Here is a 23,172-nt window from a genome sequence, read left to right as displayed (position 1 = left end):
GCTTGTCCTCCTTTTTATTGATGGTATAATAAGTCTAGCACTAAAGGAAAGACACCTTAGCGCTTGTATAATTCAACACAAGACTAGACAAGAAGTGTATTGCATAAATGAATATTCACACACTGAGCAAACATCCTTACACACATGAGGAAAAAATACATTGGAAACATCACAGTCTAACGTGGATACCCAAGAAAGATGATACAAAGATTGGCTTCTACATATACAAGTAAGGCAAATAAACATTCTTCAACTAATTCTAGCAATCATGAAAACACACAGATAAGTCCAATTGTATAATTGTTGAGTACAATCAAAGATGCCATTGAATACATAGAGAAATTGCTGAACATAAAGTAGCTGCATTTACATACCAGCACAATCCCTGTGCATAAACTGTTATGCAATGATAAAGATGAATATTTTGCAATTACCAGGGTATATAGTGTCCCAGTTTTGGATGAGAGATTTAATTGTAATTTCATATATATTAGATTCACCAATGGATCACTTAACAAAAAGCTAGTAGAAAACAAATATGACATTGTAAAGAAAAAACGGATCACTACTCTCTCAATCTTTGCCTCCAAAATGGATGTTAAAGCTAACTCAGGACAAGTTCAAACTAATTAGACCTATTGTTCATATGAACCAAGCCGTTGATCACTTGAAACCCTGGAAATATTCAAGGTACAAATAGAAGAGAATGCCTCAGTTTCAAAGACAGTGAGAAGTTATCAATTGCCCAGAAATCTTTTTATGATGAATTGAGAACAACTCAGGAAAATGGAGTTTTTAATTAAAAGAAAATTTACACTTGTAACATCAAACTGAACCTTTTGTTTTAATTTTATTAAATTGCACATCATTAAATAATTTCTTAATTTTGTATGAAACACACTTGTGAATTTCAAAATTGTTTCAAAGTTTGAATTTTGCAATGTTCATGTTAGAACTCACATATTCCAAAAATAGAATGTATAAATACAACCTGATGCAAGCCTATTAATTAATTAAAAACATCTGTATATTCATTAAAATTGTTTGCTGGTGTGAAAATAAGGTTATTTTTTAAGTCATTTGTGAAATCCAATTTTTATGAGTTGTTTTTTTTATGCCAGAGTACCTATATCTAATAGTCAAAAATCTCATTTCACTTTTAATTAATGAATATTTTCACCACCAAAGTAGAGAAGTGCCTATTGGATCTCTAGTTGCAGGAAATTCTGTGGAAGTCTGTCTGATGTTTCTTGAATCTTCCAATAATGAATGAATTTAGTCACAAGATAGCAGTAGTGTTCTGTTGATATAGATGACATCCTTTTAATATAAAATGGAAAAGATGTATACCAAGATTCATTAGCAAAGATTAATGCAAATAATTTCACTCTACAAATGGATCAAATACATGAAGCAACTGTCTAGTCCTAGATATGAACATCTGTGTTAAGAATGAAAACAAACGTACAGGTATCCAGGGACGGATCTAGGTTTTTTGGGACCTATAGCTTATTGAAGTCCAATGGGGCCCCATTTTTTGTTAGATTAAGAATCTTTAAATTGGGGTTTAAAATTCATTTTTAATAACATCAAAATAGAGTTAAAACATATTTACTTATGAAATGGTGTTGACAAACTTTATATCTTATATAAAAAAAACATAAGAAATAAAGAAATATTTACATTGATTAATTACTGACCAATTACATTAAATTGATTACAACAAAACAAATAATACTATAAATTATCATTATTATTATATTATTAATATTAACTATTTTTTACTGTATAATAAGTGCTCATTGTTAATGAAAAAGTATTAAAAATTTATGATGATAATTCAATTTTTGTGGGCCTGTGACACATGGGGACCCACTGCTTAAGCTCTATTAGTCCCTATGTAGATCCATCCCTGCAGGTATCCGTCATATATAAGGACCTTGAATAAGTTCTCGCTGTTTTTTTGTGAAAATTAACACTTTATTTAAAAAAAGCCGCAATAAACATGTCACTGAAAGTATTGTCCATCTAGTAAGACACCAACCGAATGCCGTAAATTAATCGGGCTATTTTAATGCTAAATTCTAAATAAATTACGTAATTAATTTTGCTTTCTCCCAGCGGTTCCAAATTATTTAAATTAATTAATATATTTATAATTATTAATTTTAATAAGAGATGGCGCCTAACGCTTACCTCTAGTGCCAAATTAATTACGTAATTTATTTAGAATTTAGCATTAAAATAGCCCGATTAATTTACGGCATTCGGTTGGTGTCTTACTATATTGGATATCGGGTTTGGAGATGTTTATTTATATATATTACGCCTTGCCGGGGCTTGCGATGGCCGGTTGAGTGCCTTATAGGAGTAGGACGTGGGCACTGAATGTGTCCCCAGCCGGCATTGTAATAACCGTCGATGGTTACATAGTTATACGCTGGAAGAGGAGATCGGAACGGAGGTCCGGATAGCGTAACTGGCAACGCATCTGCACGGTAAGCAGGAGTTGTGGGTTCGAGTCCCGCTCCGGGCCGATTTTTTCTCCCAGCGGTTCCAAATTATTTAAATTAATTAATATATTTATAATTATTAATTTTAATAAGAGATGGCGCCTAACGCTTACCTCTAGTGCCAAATTAATTACGTAATTTATTTAGAATTTAGCATTAAAATAGCCCGATTAATTTACGGCATTCGGTTGGTGTCTTACTATATTGGATATCGGGTTTGGAGATGTTTATTTGTATTGTCCATCACTAGCCACTACTTTCTCCCATCGTTCAGACATACATTCATTTTTATATACGTAGTACGATCCAAAAGTTCGGGGACTTGGCTTAAAATTCCTTACGTTAAAAAATTTATATTGCTGATGCATAACCACCTTTAAAGTAATCACCTTGGGCAACAATACACTTTTGCCAGTGCTTGTATAACTTCTCGATGCACTGCTGGAAGCCATTTTTTTGAAACCTCCTGTAAGGCCTCCTGCGATGCTGCTCTCACATCATCTGATGACACAAAACGGCGTCTCTGCAAATGCTTTTTCATTGATGGAAACAAATAAAAATCACATGGGCTAAGTCCGGGGAATAGGGGGTGTGGAAGCACATTAATTTGAGTTTTGGTGAGAAACTGTGTGACCATTTGGGACCTACATGCAAGTGCGTTGTCATGCAGAAGATACCAGTCTCCACTGTTTACTGTTCTGCCTTTGGGAATAAATTCTGAATGAACAATTCCTTGAGAATCATAAAATACCTCCATCGTGACTTTTCCTTTGCTCGGTGCTTGTTAAGATCTTCCATTAAAATACACTGGCAACTAGTCTTTGATAAGTGAGTAGCCGCAGCGATTTTTTCAAGAGTTTGGCGACATCTTTGTGAACACATTGAGAGACCAACTCAACATTTTCCTCGTTCCATGAAGTCGAAGGTCAGCCAGAGTGTTCATTGTCTGCAATGAATTCTTGGCCCTCTTTAAAACACCGATGCCATTTGTATGCCTTTGATTTCACCATAGTAAAATCACCATACACCTTTCTTAGCAATTTTAAAGTCTCCGTAAGTGTTTTACGTAAGTGCTGACAAAATTTAATGTTGCAGCGCTGTTCTTGAAACTCCATTTTTATTACATTGCAAAACAAAGGTAACTATCTCTGAAAGAAAACAACAGTGCTCGCGGTTTAATCATGTCACATGGATGAAACCAACCTGAACACGTAGGAAAGGTTTGATAGAATCAATTTCATATGCTGTAACTTCAAATACATGCTTTTGTTGTCATACATTACCGCAGTCCCCAAACTTTTGGATTGTACCACATATATACATTATGAATATGAGCCCAAATGGTTAGGAGTTGAAAGTTAAAATTTGGTACACAGTTAGGGTACATTACGAGAATGCACACTAAGAAGGGATTTTTCAAAATTCCTCCCCACAGAGGAGAGGGACAGGATTAAGGCTTAACACTTCCATCAACAATGGAAGTGTTAAGTAACAATGGAATTGTTAAGAGAAAGCGACGTGCAAGACACAGATGCAGTTTTTTCGTTTTTGTGGGAAATCGAACATATTTTTAGACCCATCTAAAAATTCTGTAATCAGTCCGGAAACAGGGGGATCCAATTCTTGCATTCTGTGAAAACGGGTAAGGTTGACTATAACGTAATAATGTTAATCTTTCCTATCATTACTTTTGCCCGATCTAAGCCGGGCCTACCTGCTAGTAAGAATATAATTTACAGCAATGTTAATACAAAATCTCTTTTGCTCTCAATAGAAAAGGTACAAACACAAGTTACAATAAAAAAAAAAGAAGGATGTACATAATAGGTCTTAGAGCAACAAACTTCTATGAAAAAACTTGACAGACAAGCTAAGAATAGTTTCAATATATTGCTTTACCATGTTTGACTATATCAAGAATGAAAGAGTTACTTCCACAAACAAGAAAGGTGAAAGTTTATCAGATTCCCTTAGTGGAAAAAATAAAAAATGAGATTAAATTCTATGTGGGAATCATGTACCAGCAGCTAAATAGCAGACTTATTGAACACAGAAGATAGGGGCAAAGCTACTGGGGGTTTGAAGAAGCATCTCAGCCTCCTAACGTTGGCATATTCTGCTGAGGATGCATTTACTTTTTCAGTCAGTAGAGTGGGATACGAACATCCAGTACATGACGAAGAACTAGTGAGCAGTAAATGTGTTTGAGGCCTCAAGTGTTTATAAAAATAACATTATTATACCAACCAAAACACTCAAAAAACTATTAATTGCAGTAAAACTTTAATTACTACTTAGTAACATTTTTGGCCATATTTTACTGATCTTCCTTGGGTAGAATGTAAAATCAAATGCAAGTTAATATCAAATAGAACAGTAATTTAAAAAAGACATTCTACGAAGGGTATTTTTTAAATAAGGTTCCTTTTTTAATAAGAAGAAAAATACTGTAAATATCATTAAAATATTATTTTTTTTCATATTCTACATACTTTTTTCTACTTTTCTAGATAATTTCCATTTTTGTTCATACATTTGTCATACCGCTCAACAAGTTTTTGAATTCCAACTTCAAAGAAATCTGCTGCCTGTGAAAAAGCCAAATCCATGACTGCAGTTTTCACTTCTTCGTCGTCGTTGAACTGTTGACCACCAAAATCCTTTAATTATCGAAAGAAGTGAAAATCACTGGATACAAGGTCTGGACTGTAAGGTGGATGATCCAGTTGTTCCCATCCAAAAGAACTGATTAGACCTTGTGTTTGTGCGGAAACATGTGGCCTTGCATTGTCATGGAGCAACATCACACTGGAATACAGTAGACCATGCTGCTTGTTTTGTATGTCATGCTGGAATTTTCTCAAGGTCACACAATATGCATCAGAGTTGATTGTTGTGCCTCTTGGCATAAAATCCACTAACAAAATCCCTTTCCTGTCCCAAAAGACAGTTGCCATGATCTTTCATGCTGAAATTGTCTGTTTGGCTTTCACTTTGGTTGGCAACCAGCAGCTAAATAGCAGACTTAATGAACACAGAAGATAGGGGCAAAGCTACTGGGGGTTTGAAGGAGCATCTCAGCCCACTAACGTTGGCATATTCTGTGTTGCCATTCCATTGTGTTCCATTGCAACAATGTGTGTTGCCATTCCATTGACTGTTGCTTGGACTCAGGAGTCATGTGAGACACCTAAGTCTCATCTCCTGTAACGATGTGTTCCAACAATTCATCTCCTTCCTGATTGTATCAAGTCAAAAACAATAAAGCACTCCCCAATCTTTTAGTCTTGTGATCACCAGAAAGCAGTCTTGGAACCCATTGAGAACACAATTTTCAATAAATCAGTTTCTCTGAAACAATTGTATACAAAACTGACCTTGAAACCTGTAGAAATTCAATTGATAACATTGAAATTGTGAATTGTCAGTCCTCTCAAATTTTGTTATCCATATTGTGAACCAAATCTTCATAAATCAGAGAAGGTCAGCCAGGGTGTGACTCATCAAGCTCATTAACCTGCCCGACCTTGAACATTCTCACCCACTTTTGAACTTTACTGTCACTCATAGCATTATCACCATAAACTTCACAATTTCCACTGCTGCAAAGTTTCTTGCACTCAAGAATCTTATTAATAAATAATAATAATATAGGAGAAAGTAACAACAAAGATAAAAAATAAGATTAGTAATTCTAAAGTCATAAGACATTGTCCTATTCTTTTTAATTTCAGCACAAAACTGGATATGTATAAATGAAAAATTACACACTTTACAACCTTAAAATTTCAGTAAATAACTTCAATAGACAAATGTTTTTGATCTATTATTAAGATCATTTCAGATCCTTCAACATTTCAGTTTTTACTCCACGAAACACCAGGATGTGTTAAATAATGTACTCTTAGAACCTATAACCAGTGTAACATAAAAAAAACAAAAGATAAAGTTTACCACAAATGTTTTCGAACTGCTGTGAGTTCTTTTTCAAGTGTAAAACGGAATTTCTGATGGATCAGAGCAAATGGTTAAGGAAATTTGAGAAACATTCGAAGGTGTTATATGAGACTCATGCATATTTGTATGATTGACATATCACGACACTTAAAGTTCGGAGACTCATGCATATTTGTATGATTGACATATCACGACACTTAAAGTTCGGAGTCCATCAATGCCTGTCAGGCCAGTGACAAAACCAATTCATCTTCAAAATTGATGCAGTTGTCATTGAGGGTCGATTTGTAAATGTGAATGGCCTCTAGCCACTTAAGATGTTTTGTGTGTCGACTCTCAATGACAACTGCATAAATTTTAAAGATGAGTCGGTTCTGTCACTGGCCTGACAGGCATTGATGGACTCCGAACTTTAAGTGTCGTGATATGTCAATCATACAAATATGCATGAGTTTCATATAACACCTTCGAATGTTTCTCAAATTTCCTTAACCATTTGCTCTGATCCATCAGAAATTCCATTTTACAACTGAAAAAGAACTCACAGCAATTTGAAAACATTTGTGGTGAATTTTATATTTTGTTTTTTTTATGTCCCACTGGTTATAGGTTCTAAGAGTATATTATTCAGTTTTTATCATTGCCCTAAGGTAAAATTCAGCAAAAAACATTAGTAGTTAAAGTTTTTCTGCAATTAATGGTCTTTTGAGTGTTTTGGTATCTGTCACTGCAGTTTCCAGTTGTTATATTATACCAACCTATGAAATTTTTGATGTGTTACAAAACACATCAAAAATTTTTAAGCTTGATTGCTTATTTCAAAGTATTTTAGGGATATTTCAATCCAAAATTTTCTTTTTAAAGTATAATTTGCTGAAATTTCTATAAGGTGTTTTTGATTCTTTCTCTTTTAAAAAGAATTAGTTAGCATTAGTAGATTCGACAAAAAGATTTTAATCCATAGTAACTTTTCTAAATGAGGGAGATACTCCCCAATATTTGTATACAAATAACATGATTTGAGGTAATCTCATTCATAAGTAGAATACAACTAAGATTTTCAAAGCAAGCAAGTTCTTCTGTAAGTACACATTCACTCTGAAGTTTAAAGTTGAAAGGCTTTAATTTTATTCTTGAATTTTAAAGTATATTACTCTGGTATTCTTCATTCCAACATTTACTTTGTTTAGATATACAGATATGTACAAAAAAGTATGTAATTTTTTGTATTCAGCATTTATCTTTCAATTTTCAAACAAGTTCAAAACAATAATCAGACAAAAAGAAATGATTTCTTCATGTAGTTCATGAAATTGAGCAAACACTTTTTCATAGAAGGCCAGCAAACTTCAGCATAAAGTAAATTTTTATGCAAACTCTTCATATCTTCAGAGAACTAAAAATCTTTGAATTAAGCAGTCTTGACTATAAAAGTCACTGTTTTTATTACAACATTCAATATTTCTTTTAAGTCTTCTGGCATTCACTTTATTACCATCCATTTAGTGTAAAATGATGAAGATAACAATGGATATTCTTGATGTCCTAATTTTTCCTTTTTATGCATTCCACAAAAAATGAAAATTTTCCAACTGTAGTTACAGCTCTATCAATGTAAATACTTGAAAATAATTGCCATTGTATTTTGTTTTAGTTGTTGCTGTATTACTGTATTGTATTTTAATGAATTAATTTATTTAACATCAAGAAATAATAATCATAATTAAAATAATACAAAAATTAATATTAATAAAAAAAAACTAAACTATGTAAGCAATTACTATAAAATATCAAATATAAACAAACTCATTTTTTCCTTTTAGATATAACTTATATCTGAGTATTAGCGTAAATGAAAGGAATAGGTATTACATTGTTTTGTCTCTGACTATTTTAATTTGAATGGAAATATTCTTTTTATGGTTCCTGATATATTAATGTTATATTGATATTAGTATAATTTAATATTTATTAGTTAATGCTTAAAAACATTGTTTGGGAATGTTTTGCAGTTACAAATAATCCGTTAGATGGCATTTGTCTCTGAATATTAATATTAATTACACATATTTATAACTACATTACTTATTTATTTTGTGAATATGTTCTTAAAAGTTTCTTTTGTTATTCAGTTATTTTATTTTAAATTGTATGACATAATGCAGTTTTGACAGCTGTCTCTGTGACTGCAGTGAGAATAACATTTTTAATCACATTGGCTGCTAAATAATGAAAATACGAGAGGTGTTCAATGATGAGCACAAAACATATTTTTTTTATACTTTTATATTATTAAATGTGTAAAAATAAAAATATTTGATTTGAATTCATAAAGCACTAATGGTTTTGAAAGAAAATATTTAAAGAATCATAAATTATTACATAAATTTTTCTAGATTCACTGGGAATCTGATCCTGGACAACTGAGCAGAGATAGTGATTTTGTACAAAGTCGACTTTTAGGAGAGAATCATAATGAAGAGTTAAAGAATTTAATTAGAGTAATTATATTATATATGTATATATTTAAATTGGTGTCATATTTATTTATGTATGTATATATGTACATAAAATATAATTTAAAAAAATATTTTTTGGTTAGGAAGCCGAGCAATACGGATTTTCCATAGAAGATGTTCAAGTTGCATTAGAGAGATGCGGTCGAGAAGATCCATTGGTTTGGTTAGAAGAGAATTGGCAAAGAATGATAGAAAATGTTGCTGCTCTTGCTACTGATTATAGTGATGACAAAAGTAGAATGGAAATTGGAATTGTCTCACCAAATGAAGCGAGAGATGCTCTTAGAACACACAGAGGGGATATGAGAGTTGCAATTTTAGAGTGTGTCAACAGCAGAAAATTAAAGGTAAAAATACACTTACTGAGTTTAATAATTTAAATTGCTTAAATTTATATTTTCAGCTAGTCAGTTGTAGATTTTGTTTAATTTTAATTTATGTCACTAAAAAAAAAATCAAGTAAAAGTTCCTCAAAAATTGTGGTGTGATAAGTTCGGTTAAATAGTCAAAATAGTAACTATAAAAGGATAAAATACTATAGAAAAAAGGACTAATAAATATGATTTTTATAATGTTTATAAAATCTCTGATTTTCAGAGTTTTTATAAACATTATAAAAATTATATTTATTCATAAAGCTTCTAGTCCTTTTTTCTATAGTATTTTATTCTTTTATAGCTATTATTTTGACTATTTAACCGGACTTATCACACCACGATTTTTGAGAAACTTTTACTTGGTTTTTTCCCCCTTTCTCTTTATTTTTTATTACACTCTAAATCTCCAAGATGGCACATTTCAGGTTTTCTATCCTTCTTCAGTTGGAGTTTTACAATTTGATATTAGTATACACTTTTAAAAAATATTTTCTTTCATTAGATGGTATTTTCATCATTTTTAACAGTATACACTTGTAGACTTGTCTGTTTTTTAAATTTTTGTTTTTCACATAGATTACAATTTTTTCCTTCCAATATAATTTATTAGAGAGCACTGATAAGTTTTTGCTTTCTGCAAAAAGCTTGCTCCATGCATTCAGAAAAACCCCTAAATTTTTTAGCATTTCTAAATGTTACTAAGTGTTCTGAGTCCAAAAATGTACAAATATCAGGTGGCATTTTTTGACCAATTGCCATACTTTCTCTCTGTTATGTATAACAGCCAAGAAAGTAACTGGCAGTGTAGTCACTTTGTTTTGTTTCAACTGCAAGCACCTTGTGTTCACAATATGGCTATTACAAATGCTCTATGAGAAGACTGTCACAGCTATAAACAGTCATACTTCAAGAGGTGGTAAGTCAGGCTATATCTGTACAATATCTTTAGGTTGCATAAGACATAAACTTCAAAATGAACTTATACCAAAAATAAGGCATGTAAATGAGAAAACAAACAGTACTTCACTATTAACTGTACACAACAGTGATAAATTAGAACTATTTGAATTGGAAAATATATATACACAGAAAAATCTTTCATCCAGAAAAAATAAAAAGTGTTTGTGAAAAACTTTGTTGCACAAAAAACATTTTCTTGTAATACTTAAGTTTAATATAAAATGCAATATTTTTTTAAATTTAATCATTCTTAATGTTGAAGTCTACATATCTAAAATGAGATACAGTTGAACCAAATGCATTTTTATGAATATTTTATGAGTTTAAACTAATTTTTTTTTTTGATATTGAAATATTATTTTTTACAATTCATAAATTTCCAGTTTATTTTCTAGCATTATAAGAAGCAACAAGTAATTAAAGCAATAGCTAATAAATTGAAAGATGAACCAAACAACTTTAAGTTTTCTGTTATTAGTGCTTCTTACCATGCTTATGGCAAGGCCTGCTAGAAGCTTTGCTATTAACTATTTTAGTAGGTATAAAATGAGAAAACAGAAGTACAATGCTTGAAGAGATTTTACAAGTTATGAAAGCAACCTTGGACATCAGTTTGTTTTATAGAGAAAGTGGAAGCAAATATTTGCTGCTGTATGGATTCTGACTATGGAAGTGAACCCAATAAAAAATCAACATCTGAATTTTTAATGAAAGTGCTTGAGAATAAAGTTCTATAGACAACCAAAAGATAAACCTCCATAGCATCATCATCAAGCAAAGTTGAATATGTTAGAGTTAAGGTCTTTTAAAATTAACTCTAGTTTCAATATGTTAACGATAATTCTTCCGCTCCAGCACAGGATAGAATGACAAATTATAAATACCAGCAATGTCTTCAAAAACAAACTTTATTGAAATTATTTACACAGATCACAAGACAGTTACAAACTTTACAGATTGCACAGAGAGAGAGAGAGAGAGAGAGAAAAAATACAACTATAAAAAAATGGCGATTTCATTTTAAAACATGGGGATGAGATCTCGTGCTCTTCCTTATGTTGATTTTCTGTCATGTCTGTCTTGAGCCCAATCAGCATCACGGTAGACCTTTAGCTCAGGTTTTTCAGTTGATGAAATTTGTAGTCACAGATATTTTGTTGATTTAAGATAACATATAATTCTATTAACAGCATTCCAATCTCGCTGTCTTGGATTTTCACACTTTCTGCTAAAAACGTGTGTTGAAGCTGCTATACCTGGTCTTGTAACAGTTGAAATATATAAGAGATCCCCCATTGCCTGCCTATATTTTGTGTTATTTTGAAGCAGGTTTTCTTAACCTTATAGTTTGTAATAGTCTGTTTCCATTGGAGTAGAAGCTGGCTTTGCATCTTGCAAATTAAACAAGCTGTTCTATTTTATTTTGTTGACTCAACAAAAAACTTCCATCTTTCTTTCTTTTTACTTCTATTTCCAAGCAAAATTTTACTTCTCCTAGATTTGTAATCTCATAGTTTTCTTTAAGAATTTCTACTATTTTGCTAATGCTTATTTCACTTTCTGCACTAATCAAAACAGCATCCACATATAGCACACAATATACAATATTTTTTCCTTCATCCTTGGTAAACAAACAGGTATCATCCTTGCTTTGTTTAAGACCATAAATAGCCTTTTGTAGCTTGCATACTTTTCCTTCTTTTCCTTTTTCTTCAAATCCTATAGGCTGTGTCATGTAAACATCTTCATTTAATCTTCCATTTAAAAATGCAGTTTTAACATCAACATGATATACTTTCATTCCTTTATATGCAGCTGCAGCTAAAACTGCTCTAATAGTTGTATGCTTAACAACTAGTGCAAATGTTTCATCAAAGTTAGTTCCAAATCTTTGATTATAGTCTTTTGCTACTAATCTTGCTTTGCATTTTGTTTCTCTTCCATTTTCATCATACTTTGTCTTGAAAGCCCACTTGCATCCTATTGCTCTTTTGTCTTGTGGTAGATCAACTAATTTCCAAGTTACTTTTTATTTAGGGAATTAATTTCTTCACTCATTGCTTTTTTCCATTTTAGCTTTTCTTCCTTTGGTAATTCCAATATTTCTTCAAATGACTTTGGATCTCTATGTGTAATTTTAACTTCAGCTTTAAATGTCAGTTTTTCTAGAGGTATACCTTTGGTTGATCTTTCAGACCTTCTTAGTGAAATTTCTGATTCTGTTTCTTCTTCTGTTTGCATTTCTACACATTCTGTTTCTGCTTCTGAGTCCTGCTCTTCTGGAAAACTTTCATTAACATGGAAAAATTGGAAGACATCTTTAGTATTCCATAGTTCATGTATTCCTTTATTTTCTTTTCTTGTATTTATTTCTAGGAATTTTACTGATCTGTTTATTATTACATTTCTATCACCTGTGTAAATCCTGCATCCTTTATGTCTTTTATCATACCCTACAAATGCACCTTCAATGGCTTTCTTATCTAATTTTCTTCTTTTATGCTTATTTATGTAGGCATATGCTTTACATTCAAAAATTTTTAAATGGTTTAGGTTGAGCTTTCTTTCATTCCACAACTCATATGGTGTTTTATTTATTGTTTAAGTAGGTAATCTGTTCTGCAAATAATTTGCAGTTATCGCTGCTTCTCCCCAAAAGGATTTTGCAAGATTTGCATTTATTATCATAGCTTGTGCCATTTTCATGAGAGATATGTTCTTTCTTTCTGCAACACCATTTTGTGCAGGAGAATAAGGTATTGTAGTTTGATGAGTGATTCCTTGTGTTGTTAAATATTTTTCAACATTTTTGTTACAGTATTCACCACCATTATCTGATCTTAGTGTGTTGATTTTTTTTTCTAAATTTAATTGTAGTTGAAGCTACAAATTATTTCATCTTTGCAAGAACTTCATCTTTGCTTTCAACTGAATTAGATATACCATAGTAAATCTAGAAAAATCATCTACAAATGTAAGGAAGTATCTGGTTCTTCCCATACTATCTACTTGCATTGGATCATATATGTCATTATGGACCAATTCCAATGGCTCTTTAGCTCTGTAAGTAGACTTCTTTGGATATGGCAATTCAGTGAAATTTGCTTTAATGCATATTGGACATTGTAAATCATGTTTACAATTATGCAACTTTATTCCCTCTACTAAGTTTTCTCTTTCCATTTGTTTCATTGAGTCATAATTTTTCTGACCTAGTCTTTGGTGCTATTTAATTATGCTATTTTTATTTATACAATTTTGCATTAATTGAGCACTGTTTACTCGCTCTTGCATATTTGTTGCAGCAAATAACTTGTAAATACTATCTGTGGCAATGCCTATAGCAATTAAGTCATCATCTTTCTCTATGGTGCATACATTATTTTCAAATTTGACTAAACAACCTCTATTAGTTATGGTTTTTACTGAGAATAAATATCCACGTAACTCTGGAATATAAAGTACAGTACATTCTCTAAGAGAATTTCTTCTTCATTTCTGTGAGAATATGAGGGCACAGGGTCAGTTCCCTAATTGCCACTTACACGTCGAGTTGGTAAAACTCGCTTACTTTGTCACTGAATGGCTTTTAGGAGGGCAAATTTCCAAGTGGAGAGTGTGTTGGTAAGTCAATAGGTTCCATTTCTGAAAGTACAGGAGACAGGTTTTAACAAAAACAAAATAAAGGTTTAATGAATTTCTAATTCTAAATACATTCAGGTTATAGAAGACTAAATGTGGTTAAACTATGATTACAAGACATATTCTTTACAACAGGGCTAATCTTTAACAGTATGCCTATTTTCATTGAGAGAGAGAGAGAGTTTTCAGACCACTAGTAATTACCTCTATGTGTTGATGGAGAGCTATTGGCAACAATCTGTTACGATTATTGAAGTATCGTAGTCCTCATTCAATGTTTCCTCAGCAGGATCGGGATGCGGAAGCTAAATTGTGCACTATCTCAAGTACAACTTTTAGTTGATTGCCCTGAGCTTCTGGTTACTCCATCTTTTGTAGCATTATTGTGGGAAAGGGGACACATGATTGTCTGTTGTTGATGATGGCTTGCATTCTTTGACGACTGTGTGTCAACTTTCCCACTTGATTGTTGATACAAAAGGTGACATCTGATCTGATACTCCACAAAGAGAGGTTTTTCTATCGGGGATGTTTACAATTCGAAATAAAAAAACATTTAACCTTGATTTCAAAATTCCCTAAAAATCCACAGTCTCACATTTCCATAAAGTGTTCTGATCTTTATACAGTCTTCAGTTTTGCTCCATTGGCAATGGTGATAGAGTTGCCTTTTTGCTTGTTAAGTTTTTGGAAAAATTTTAAGTTTCCTGTCACCTGAATCAATGACCCAATCATTGTCAACATAATTTGTTTCATATGATTGTACCTTTAGTACTTATCTTTCATCTTGTTTATCCTTTTCTACACAAATAGTGGATTTGTATTACTTATCATAATTCTTGGGAACATTTTTATTTGTTCTTTTTCTCTTAAAATCATCTTCACTTGCCTTATTTTTGTTGTTTAAATGCCAACATGAATTTTTATAATGATTACTTTTGTAGCAGTAAGTGCAAAATTTCTTTTCTTTGTAGTTCCACTTTTCTGTATTTTTGCTTTTAAATGCTAATGCTTGTCCTGATGAACTTTGTTTACTTTGCAAATGCCTTTTATATTCATCTATCAATTTACTTGTTATATATCCTTGTGTTAGTTCTTTTTCATCCTTACTTTCCAGTGCATTTATTAAAGTAAAATATGACTCTAGTAAACTGCATAGCAGTATAACACATAAGTATGACTCATTGATCTGTTCACCAATGCTTTCCAGGCACTCCTTCAATCCAAGAATATCTTTTATATGATCCTGCATTTTCATTTTCTCATCATTCTTTGTAGAATAAAGCTTTCTAAGCAAAAATAATTTGCTTGTTAAATTAGCTTGTTCGTGGACACTTTTTAACTTTTTCCACGTTTCCAAAGCAGTAGATTCATGTATTACATTAATTATTTGAGAATCTGAAATATTTAAGCATATTAACGCTCTAGTGATACAATTACACCTATAGTATGCATTGTCTGGTTTTTCAGGTTTTACACCGAATACTGCATCATATAAATTTTCTTTAATTAATAGCATCTCCATTCAGAACTTCCATATTGAATAATTTTTATCATTTAATTTTTTAATACTATTATTATCTTCTTTTAAAACTACCATTTGTGATGATTTACTTTTGCCAAGAGAAAAAACTTTTAATATGGCACTATAATATGACAATAGTTAAGATGCCTTTTGCAGTAATCAACAACTCATTGGCAATAATCTTCTATTTTGCTTATGACTCATTAATTGATGTCATAGCTTATTGAGACATGCATTTTACATCCTTATCAGCAATCTCAGTCTTATAATCAATGCTAGGGTTAAGGTCTTTTATCATTAACTCTAGTTTTGATATGTTAATGATAATTTGTTTGCTCACAGCGCAGGATAGGATGACAAATTATACGTACCAGCAATCTCTTCAAAAAACTTTATTGAAGTTATTTACACAGATCACAAGGCACTTATGTATTTTACAGACTGCACAGAGAGAGAGAAAAAACACAACTATAAAAAACAGGGATTTTTATTTTAAAACATGGGGACAAGATCTCATGCTCTTCTCACAAGCACTATTGTTGAGGAGTTGCTAAACATGGAGGTCTAACAGAATATGCTATTTTAACAGCATCAGCTGAATTACTTTGACCAAAGAACTTATTAACTGACTTTTGTCTCCTTCTGTAGATGACAAGACTCAAGACTTGTCATATGTCTAGGAAGTGCCGTATACAAAATGGCAACCAAACTCTTCCAAACAGAATGCTGCCATTTTAAATAATTGCATTGTATGTACAGTATGTTGAAACATTATTAACTGACTTTGAATAACTAGTAAAAATCCTTCTAAAATTCTGGAAGATAATTAATCTTGTATTCATCTACTTTCAAAATGGGAATATAAACGTATATAACAAGTTGATGTCAAATACAATTTTATAAAAGATTTTTATGAAATGAATTTGATAACCATTGAATACGTGTGTTTCAAGGCATTTCTAAGCATGCAATTCACTAAAATTCACAGTAGATTAGGACTGATCAAAATAATTAGAACAAAAGATAACCCAGTGATGTAAAATTAGAAGTGTTAGAATATTGGAATTTAATATTCCAAGAATTGTTCCAACAAACACAGAAATTGACATACTGACTGGGTTTGCTCTACATTTTTTATACAAATATAAACATCTACAGTCCTATTTTCATATTAAAACCAAATGATTGCTGAATTGTCAGGCTATAGTCATGCTATTAACTGCTAATTAAATTTCAAGTAATTTGTGTATAAGTAGTAGTTAGTAGCATTAATGTAGTCCAATTTAATCTGGCATTTTTTGTATTCTGCATATAAAAATGCACATAAAACTTAACTCAAACGCAAGTAAAGTTTGATTTTTATTTTTGTAGATATTAATCTAAACTCTAAAGCAGGGGTGTCCAACCTTTTTGTTTCTCTGGGCCACATTGGAAGATGTCATGGAGTTTTGGTTCACAAGTATATTATATATACTTGTGGCCTAATCCTTAAATATACAAGTATATTTAAGGATTAACATGTCTAGATTATATATAGTGCGCACCAAAATTTTGGCAAAATGCTGAATAATGTAAATTTTTGTAGGACATCATGGAGAATTTCATAATTTGGACTGTAAGTTTCCAAGCAGAATTGGAAGAAATACATTTGATGGTTTAGTAATCACGAGAGAGAATATTAATAAGTATTAAATCTTTATCACGAAAAAGGATATTTTAAAAAATTACTTCTACAGACACTTTTAATTTTTACTTAGAGATAGATAAATTCATTTATTATAAAGGAGACAAACAAAAATTTATTTGAAAAACATAAATATTTGTTTTATTTGGGTCTCTAATTATTAATAAAAAAAAATGACAAAACACCATTTTAAAGTGCATTTTTATTCGACTAATATAATATATTTATAAATAATATATAGCCCAAAAAGTAGCCAATGTGCCAAATGATATTTTTTATGCCAAACTAAAAAAAAGGGTAGCCAACTTTGGCACAAGTAGCCAAATCATGCAACACTGGAAGGAATACTAAATAAAGCTGGAGTTGGGACTGAAAAGGATTATAGACCCAAATGCGGGGAAGAAGAGAAAGGACAAAAGATAAAGAAGCGAGGAAGGTTGGAAAATTAAGGGTCTATATTTGCTTAACAGAAAGTCTATTTAACCTTTCTCACTACTTTTTATCTTTTGGCCTTTCTCTCCTTTCCCTGAATTTGGATCTATAATTCTTTGAGTCACAACTCCAGCTTTACTTAGTATTTCTTTCTCATTCACACTTTTCAAGTATTTGAAAATATTTCCTTTCCACTCAAAAATAAAATATGTATAAAGGTTTATGGCTTTGTGAAACTTCTTTTATTGAGTTTATGCCGTTGAAATAAATAAATAAAACAAAATAAAAAAATTTGTTGATTTTGTTTACACGCTTATTGGGCCACATTTAAACTTGCCTTGGGCCGCATGCAGGCCGCAGGTTGGACACCTCTGCCCTAAAGTCAAAAGAACTACTGGATTATTGGGCTAAAGTTAATTTTAATAATTAATTAATGAGTAATTTGATTAGAGGAAGACAGAGATAGTATAGTCAAATTACCATACTTTATAATTAATTATTAAAATTAGCTTTAATATAGTCTGATAATCTGGTAGTTTGTTTGGCTTTAATTTAAAAAATTGGGTTATGGATTGAATGTTCATATATAATCTATAAATATTCAAAGAATAGGAAAGAGTAGAATAAAATAGTTTGAACTATTAAGCTACAATGATTGTTGGTAGATAGATGAGCTAATTCTACTTAATTGCAATTTATTTTACTAATATTCAAATGCTAACATAATTTTTCAACATTGTTGGTATCCATCATCTGGAAGGTATCTTTTCCAGTTTTTATGCTTGATAATGTAATTATCATTTTTCATAATTATTAGTTTACATTTTTATGTTTTTAAAATAACATTTTAAAAATTAATATCTAACTTTTGTCAGTATTTGTATTTGCATTTATAATTCACTGAAACGAATGAAAGTTTTCATTTTTGTATAGATTGAAGAACTTTCTGCCAGAGGAAACTTTAATGAAGATGATATTGCTGAAGCTCTTACAGCAAATCAGGGTAATATTGAACTGGCATATGCAGATCTTGTTAAATCTACTTTACAACCTTTTCTTTATTCATCATGGGAGCAAAAGGATAAGCAGAGTATTCACGAAACTGAAGAATCTACTGTCTTAACTGTTTCAGAGTCTGAAAAAAGAAAATCTCCTAGTTTGATAAGTAAACTTCATTCTAGAATGAAAGATATAGAAAAAAGAGAAAAAGAAACTTTAGAACATGAAAAACATTTTTTACACTTGACTGAGCAAAAGGAAGAAAAATCTCTTTCAGAAGAATTAATGAAATCTGAGGTGAAGGATAGCACAGAAATTGGAGATAGTCAAAAATCTATTGAATTATTGAAGAGTGATATTCATATTCAAGAAGAAATAATTCCTGCTGATGAAAATGATAATCTTAAAATGCAACATGTAGAAAAAATAAAAGAAGAAAGTGAAAGGAAATTATTTTCAAATATTGAAGAAACTGAAAACATTTCACAAACCAAAAATATTGAAACTGATAAAAAACCAGTTTCTGTTGAGACATATGAATCAGAATCACCAACTGCATTTAATATAAAGCTGATAGATACAATTAAAACTGAAGCTCCAATGTTACAAGCTTCAAAATCATTGACATCTGTTGCAAGACCTTTAACACCTGATATGTCTAAGAAGAAAACCTCAATTTTACAAACTTCAAAATCTTTATCTTTTGAAAGTACTGAAAGTAGAAAACCAATTTTACATACTACAAGACCTTTAACTCCTGTGATTAAAAGTAGCAAATATGAAGATGACTTTTCAAGAGCTATCTCATCAGAATTACTTGCTGAAGAAATGGGTGATTTATTTGCAAGTGAAGAAACAATGCAGCAAATTGAAACTGAAGTACCTGTTGTTGAAAAAAAAGAAGAAATCCAAGAAGCAGAAGTAAAAGAGTGTATAATGGAAGAAAAAAGTCCAGATATAAAAGAAAAGATAGAGAAAGATCATACATCTACAAGTGAGGAGGATTTTGAAGATGCTCCAGGTGTTGCTCAAGTAGAAGATATTACAGAATATGGTAGTGTAAAATATGGAGATTATGGGTTTGCGTCACCAGCAGCACAAATGTATGCATCATTGATACAGTCAGCTGAAGTCACCAGTCCAAAGAAGAAAAAACAGAAAAGTGGGAAAACTGAAATAACAAAACCATCACCTGAAACTGCTCCATCTTTAAAGTGGGTCTCACCAGGTAGGACTATCCTTGCTGAAGATAAATGGCCAGTGAAACCAAATTTGACAATTCCCCAAACTCATACTGAGGAATCTCATGTAAAAGGTCATAAAACTTTTAAAGAACAAATAGTACCAGCATCAACCTTCCACAATGGTAAATTGTTATATGAAAAATCAGATCAATTGGATTCAAATGGTAATAAAATAGCTTCAGACAATGAAAGTTTAACATCAGATACCTATGCAGATGCATTTGAAGAACACGCATCATTTCGATCTTTTAAATCATTTTCAGATACTGAAAGTTTGGCATCTGATGCTTACACTGATGCTCTGGAACCCACTTCTCCTCCTCCATTTTATTCTGAATACAAATCAGATACTGAAAGTTTGATATCTGATACCTTCACAGATGCACCAGAAGAATTATCTTCACAGGCAGAGTTCAAAACTCCACCAATGACTGATACTGAAATAGATTCAGAAGGAAAGGAACAATTCAAAAAACATTCAATGTCAGTATCTGATAAATTGAAACCTGAACAAGTATTAGAACAAAGTGCTAAATTAAGTGAAATACATACAGTGGAAAAGACCATAGAAGAAAGTGAACAAGAATCAGTTCCATTAGAGAATGTTGAATCATGGGCTGTAGCAAGCTTATACGAATCACTTATGTCAGAAGTGGTTGTAGAAAAAAAGCCACTAAAGTCTAAGTCTAGCACAAAAAAGTCTGTTAAAGACAGTAAATCCACAGAGAAAAAGAAGGAAATTCCATTAACAGAAGAGAAAATTTTTAAACAGAAAGAAATGAAAAGTGTAGAAGGGAATATATCCCAAAAGTTAATTTCTGAGGAAGACATAAGCAAGCATATGAGAAAAAAAGAAACAAAAGAAAATATTGAAATATCAGAAAAGTACACCAAGGAAATACCAGTACAAAAAGAAGTTGTAATCAAATCTGAAGAATTGAATGTTGAACTTCCAACATCAGCAATAGAAAAAACTGAACAGATAAATTTATCAGGTACTATTGAATATACTTCAAACATAATATCTGAAACATCATTGGAAGATACATTAACAATAAAGGATAGATCTTTAGAAAAAGAAAGTACATATAATGTCACTGTTGTGCCAAAACTATCTATTGATGATAATTTACCTGTTGCAAAAGATACTGTAAAAGCTGAAAAAGAAGGTGAAATTTTTTCAAAACAATATCAACTTCAAGAAGAAAAAGATAAGGAGATCATACCACTTAAAAAAGATGATGAAACTTTATTAAAACAGGAAAGTTCACAATATTTCCAACTTCAAGAATCAGTCAAAAATATTTATGATTATGAAAAAAGAGAAACTATTCCTGAAGATTTAAGTACAGATATAGGAGACATTGATTCTAAATTAGTTGAACAGAATTTAATTGTAAAAGAAATAACTTTGAAAGATGAATCTGATATGACAACTTACGAATTACAAAGAGATAATGATATTCTCACACAGAATATTTCTGTTTTGGAATCAGATGAACAAAATATTAGAAAAGAATTTCATGAGATGACAACAGAAACAGATATTGATAAAATACAAGTCACTTATGCAGACTCACAAAAAATTGAAACTGATAAAATGTTTTATGATGAAGATAAACATTTTTCCAAATTGAGAGAACCAATGGAAACAGAATTCACTTATTCAATGGATGATAAAATAGTTGAAAAATTTGAACAAACTGAATCTGAAAACTTACCTGAAGAAGAATTACAGTTTTATGATGATGATGATTATTTTATTACTGAAGAAAGAGAACAAGATTTGCAATACTTGCAAGAAGAAGTACAAGAACAATTTTCAGCTGAAATTGCTGATACATTTGCAGATGTTGAATCTTCTCTTAAACAAATAACAGAAGAGCTGGAAGAAGAAGAGAGATTATTTCTATCAGAGCCATTTTTAAAAGAAACAAAAGAAATATTTACAGTACAAGAAGAGAATATTATAGAAAAATCACCTAAGTCTTCCCTAATTGAATTCAGTGAACAATCACTACAAAAAGATGATGTTACATCTCTAACTGAAAAATTTCCAGCAACTGGTGAAACATATGATCATAGAATTTTACCTGAAGCTGAAATCAAAAGAGAAGAAATGAAATCAGAAGGTGAGAAAGCAAAACGAAAAATGGAGGATAGAGAAAAATTATTTTCATTAGATACAAAGTATAGTAAAGTAGATAACAGTGCAGAATATGCATTACTTGAAGCTACTCAAATATCTTCTGAACGTATAAAATTGGAGGAAGTAAAAGATTTTGGAATAAAGATAAAAGAAGATCATGAAAAATTAAGTAAAACAAAAGAAGAAACACAAGATATTAGTGCTAAAGAAGAAACAATAAAACAAATTGTAGGAAGTTCAGAAGTACCAATTTCTGAAGAATATACAGAAGTACAGTCATCTGATTATAAAATAAAATTTCCTAAAATAGAAAAATGTGAAGTACTAGGGATGAAAGCAATTTTAACTCAACAACCTAAAGAAACTGATTTGGAAAAAGCTAAAGAAATAGAAACATTGAAAGAACATTTCACTGAGAGATCTGAAATAAGATCATTAGTTGCTGAAGAACATTTTGAAGAGAAAACAATTACATGTGAGAAACAACATGTGAAATTAGAAAATTTAAAAGAATTTGGAATGAAAGCAGCAGAACTCCAACAAATAGAAGACATAGGAATGGAAGAAACAAAAGATATTAGTCAAAAAGAAACACCAAAAGAATGCTTTGCTGAAAGTTCTGAAGCAGAGACATCAGCTTCCGAAGAATATGCTGAAGAAAAAACACTTACATACAAGAAACAACACTTGCAATTGAAAAGCGTAAAAGAATTTGGAATGAAAGCAGCAGAACTCCAACAAGTAGAAGACATAGGATTGGAAGAAACAAAAGATATTAGTCAAAAAGAAACACCAAAAGAATGCTTTGCTGAAAGTTCTGAAGCAGAGACGTCAGCTTCCGAAGAATATGCTGAAGAAAAAACACTTACATACAAGAAACAACACTTGCAATTGAAAAGCGTAAAAGAATTTGGAATGAAAGCAGCAGAACTCCAACAAGTAGAAGACATAGGATTGGAAGAAACAAAAGATATTAGTCAAAAAGAAACACCAAAAGAATGCTTTGCTGAAAGTTCTGAAGCAGAGACGTCAGCTTCCGAAGAATATGCTGAAGAAAAAACACTTACATACAAGAAACAACACTTGCAATTGAAAAGCGTAAAAGAATTTGGAATGAAAGCAGCAGAACTCCAACAAGTAGAAGACATAGGATTGGAAGAAACAAAAGATA

At 31.2% G+C, this 23,172-nt stretch overlaps 1 protein-coding gene across 3 annotated transcripts in view; it reads left to right on the top strand.

Annotated features, from left to right (window-relative positions):
- LOC111635722 (titin-like) overlaps window positions 1–23,172 on the top strand; it is a 159,325-nt gene that overhangs the window by 78,236 nt on the left and 57,917 nt on the right. For all 3 annotated transcript variants that reach the window (XM_023380781.1, XM_023380780.1, XM_023380782.1), the window contains 3 exons: window positions 8,867–8,971; window positions 9,073–9,336; window positions 18,543–23,169. In XM_023380781.1, the coding sequence (XP_023236549.1) occupies window positions 8,867–8,971; window positions 9,073–9,336; window positions 18,543–23,169 (4,996 nt within the window). The remainder of the gene's footprint in view (window positions 1–8,866; window positions 8,972–9,072; window positions 9,337–18,542; window positions 23,170–23,172) is intronic.

The sequence above is a fragment of the Centruroides sculpturatus genome, unplaced genomic scaffold, assembly GCF_000671375.1.
Source record: "Centruroides sculpturatus isolate CEXI.00-Female unplaced genomic scaffold, Cexi_2.0 scaffold1034, whole genome shotgun sequence".
Taxonomy (NCBI): domain Eukaryota; kingdom Metazoa; phylum Arthropoda; class Arachnida; order Scorpiones; family Buthidae; genus Centruroides; species Centruroides sculpturatus.
The sequence above is the reverse complement of the archived record's forward strand: the minus strand, read 5'-3'. Positions and strand labels throughout refer to the sequence as shown.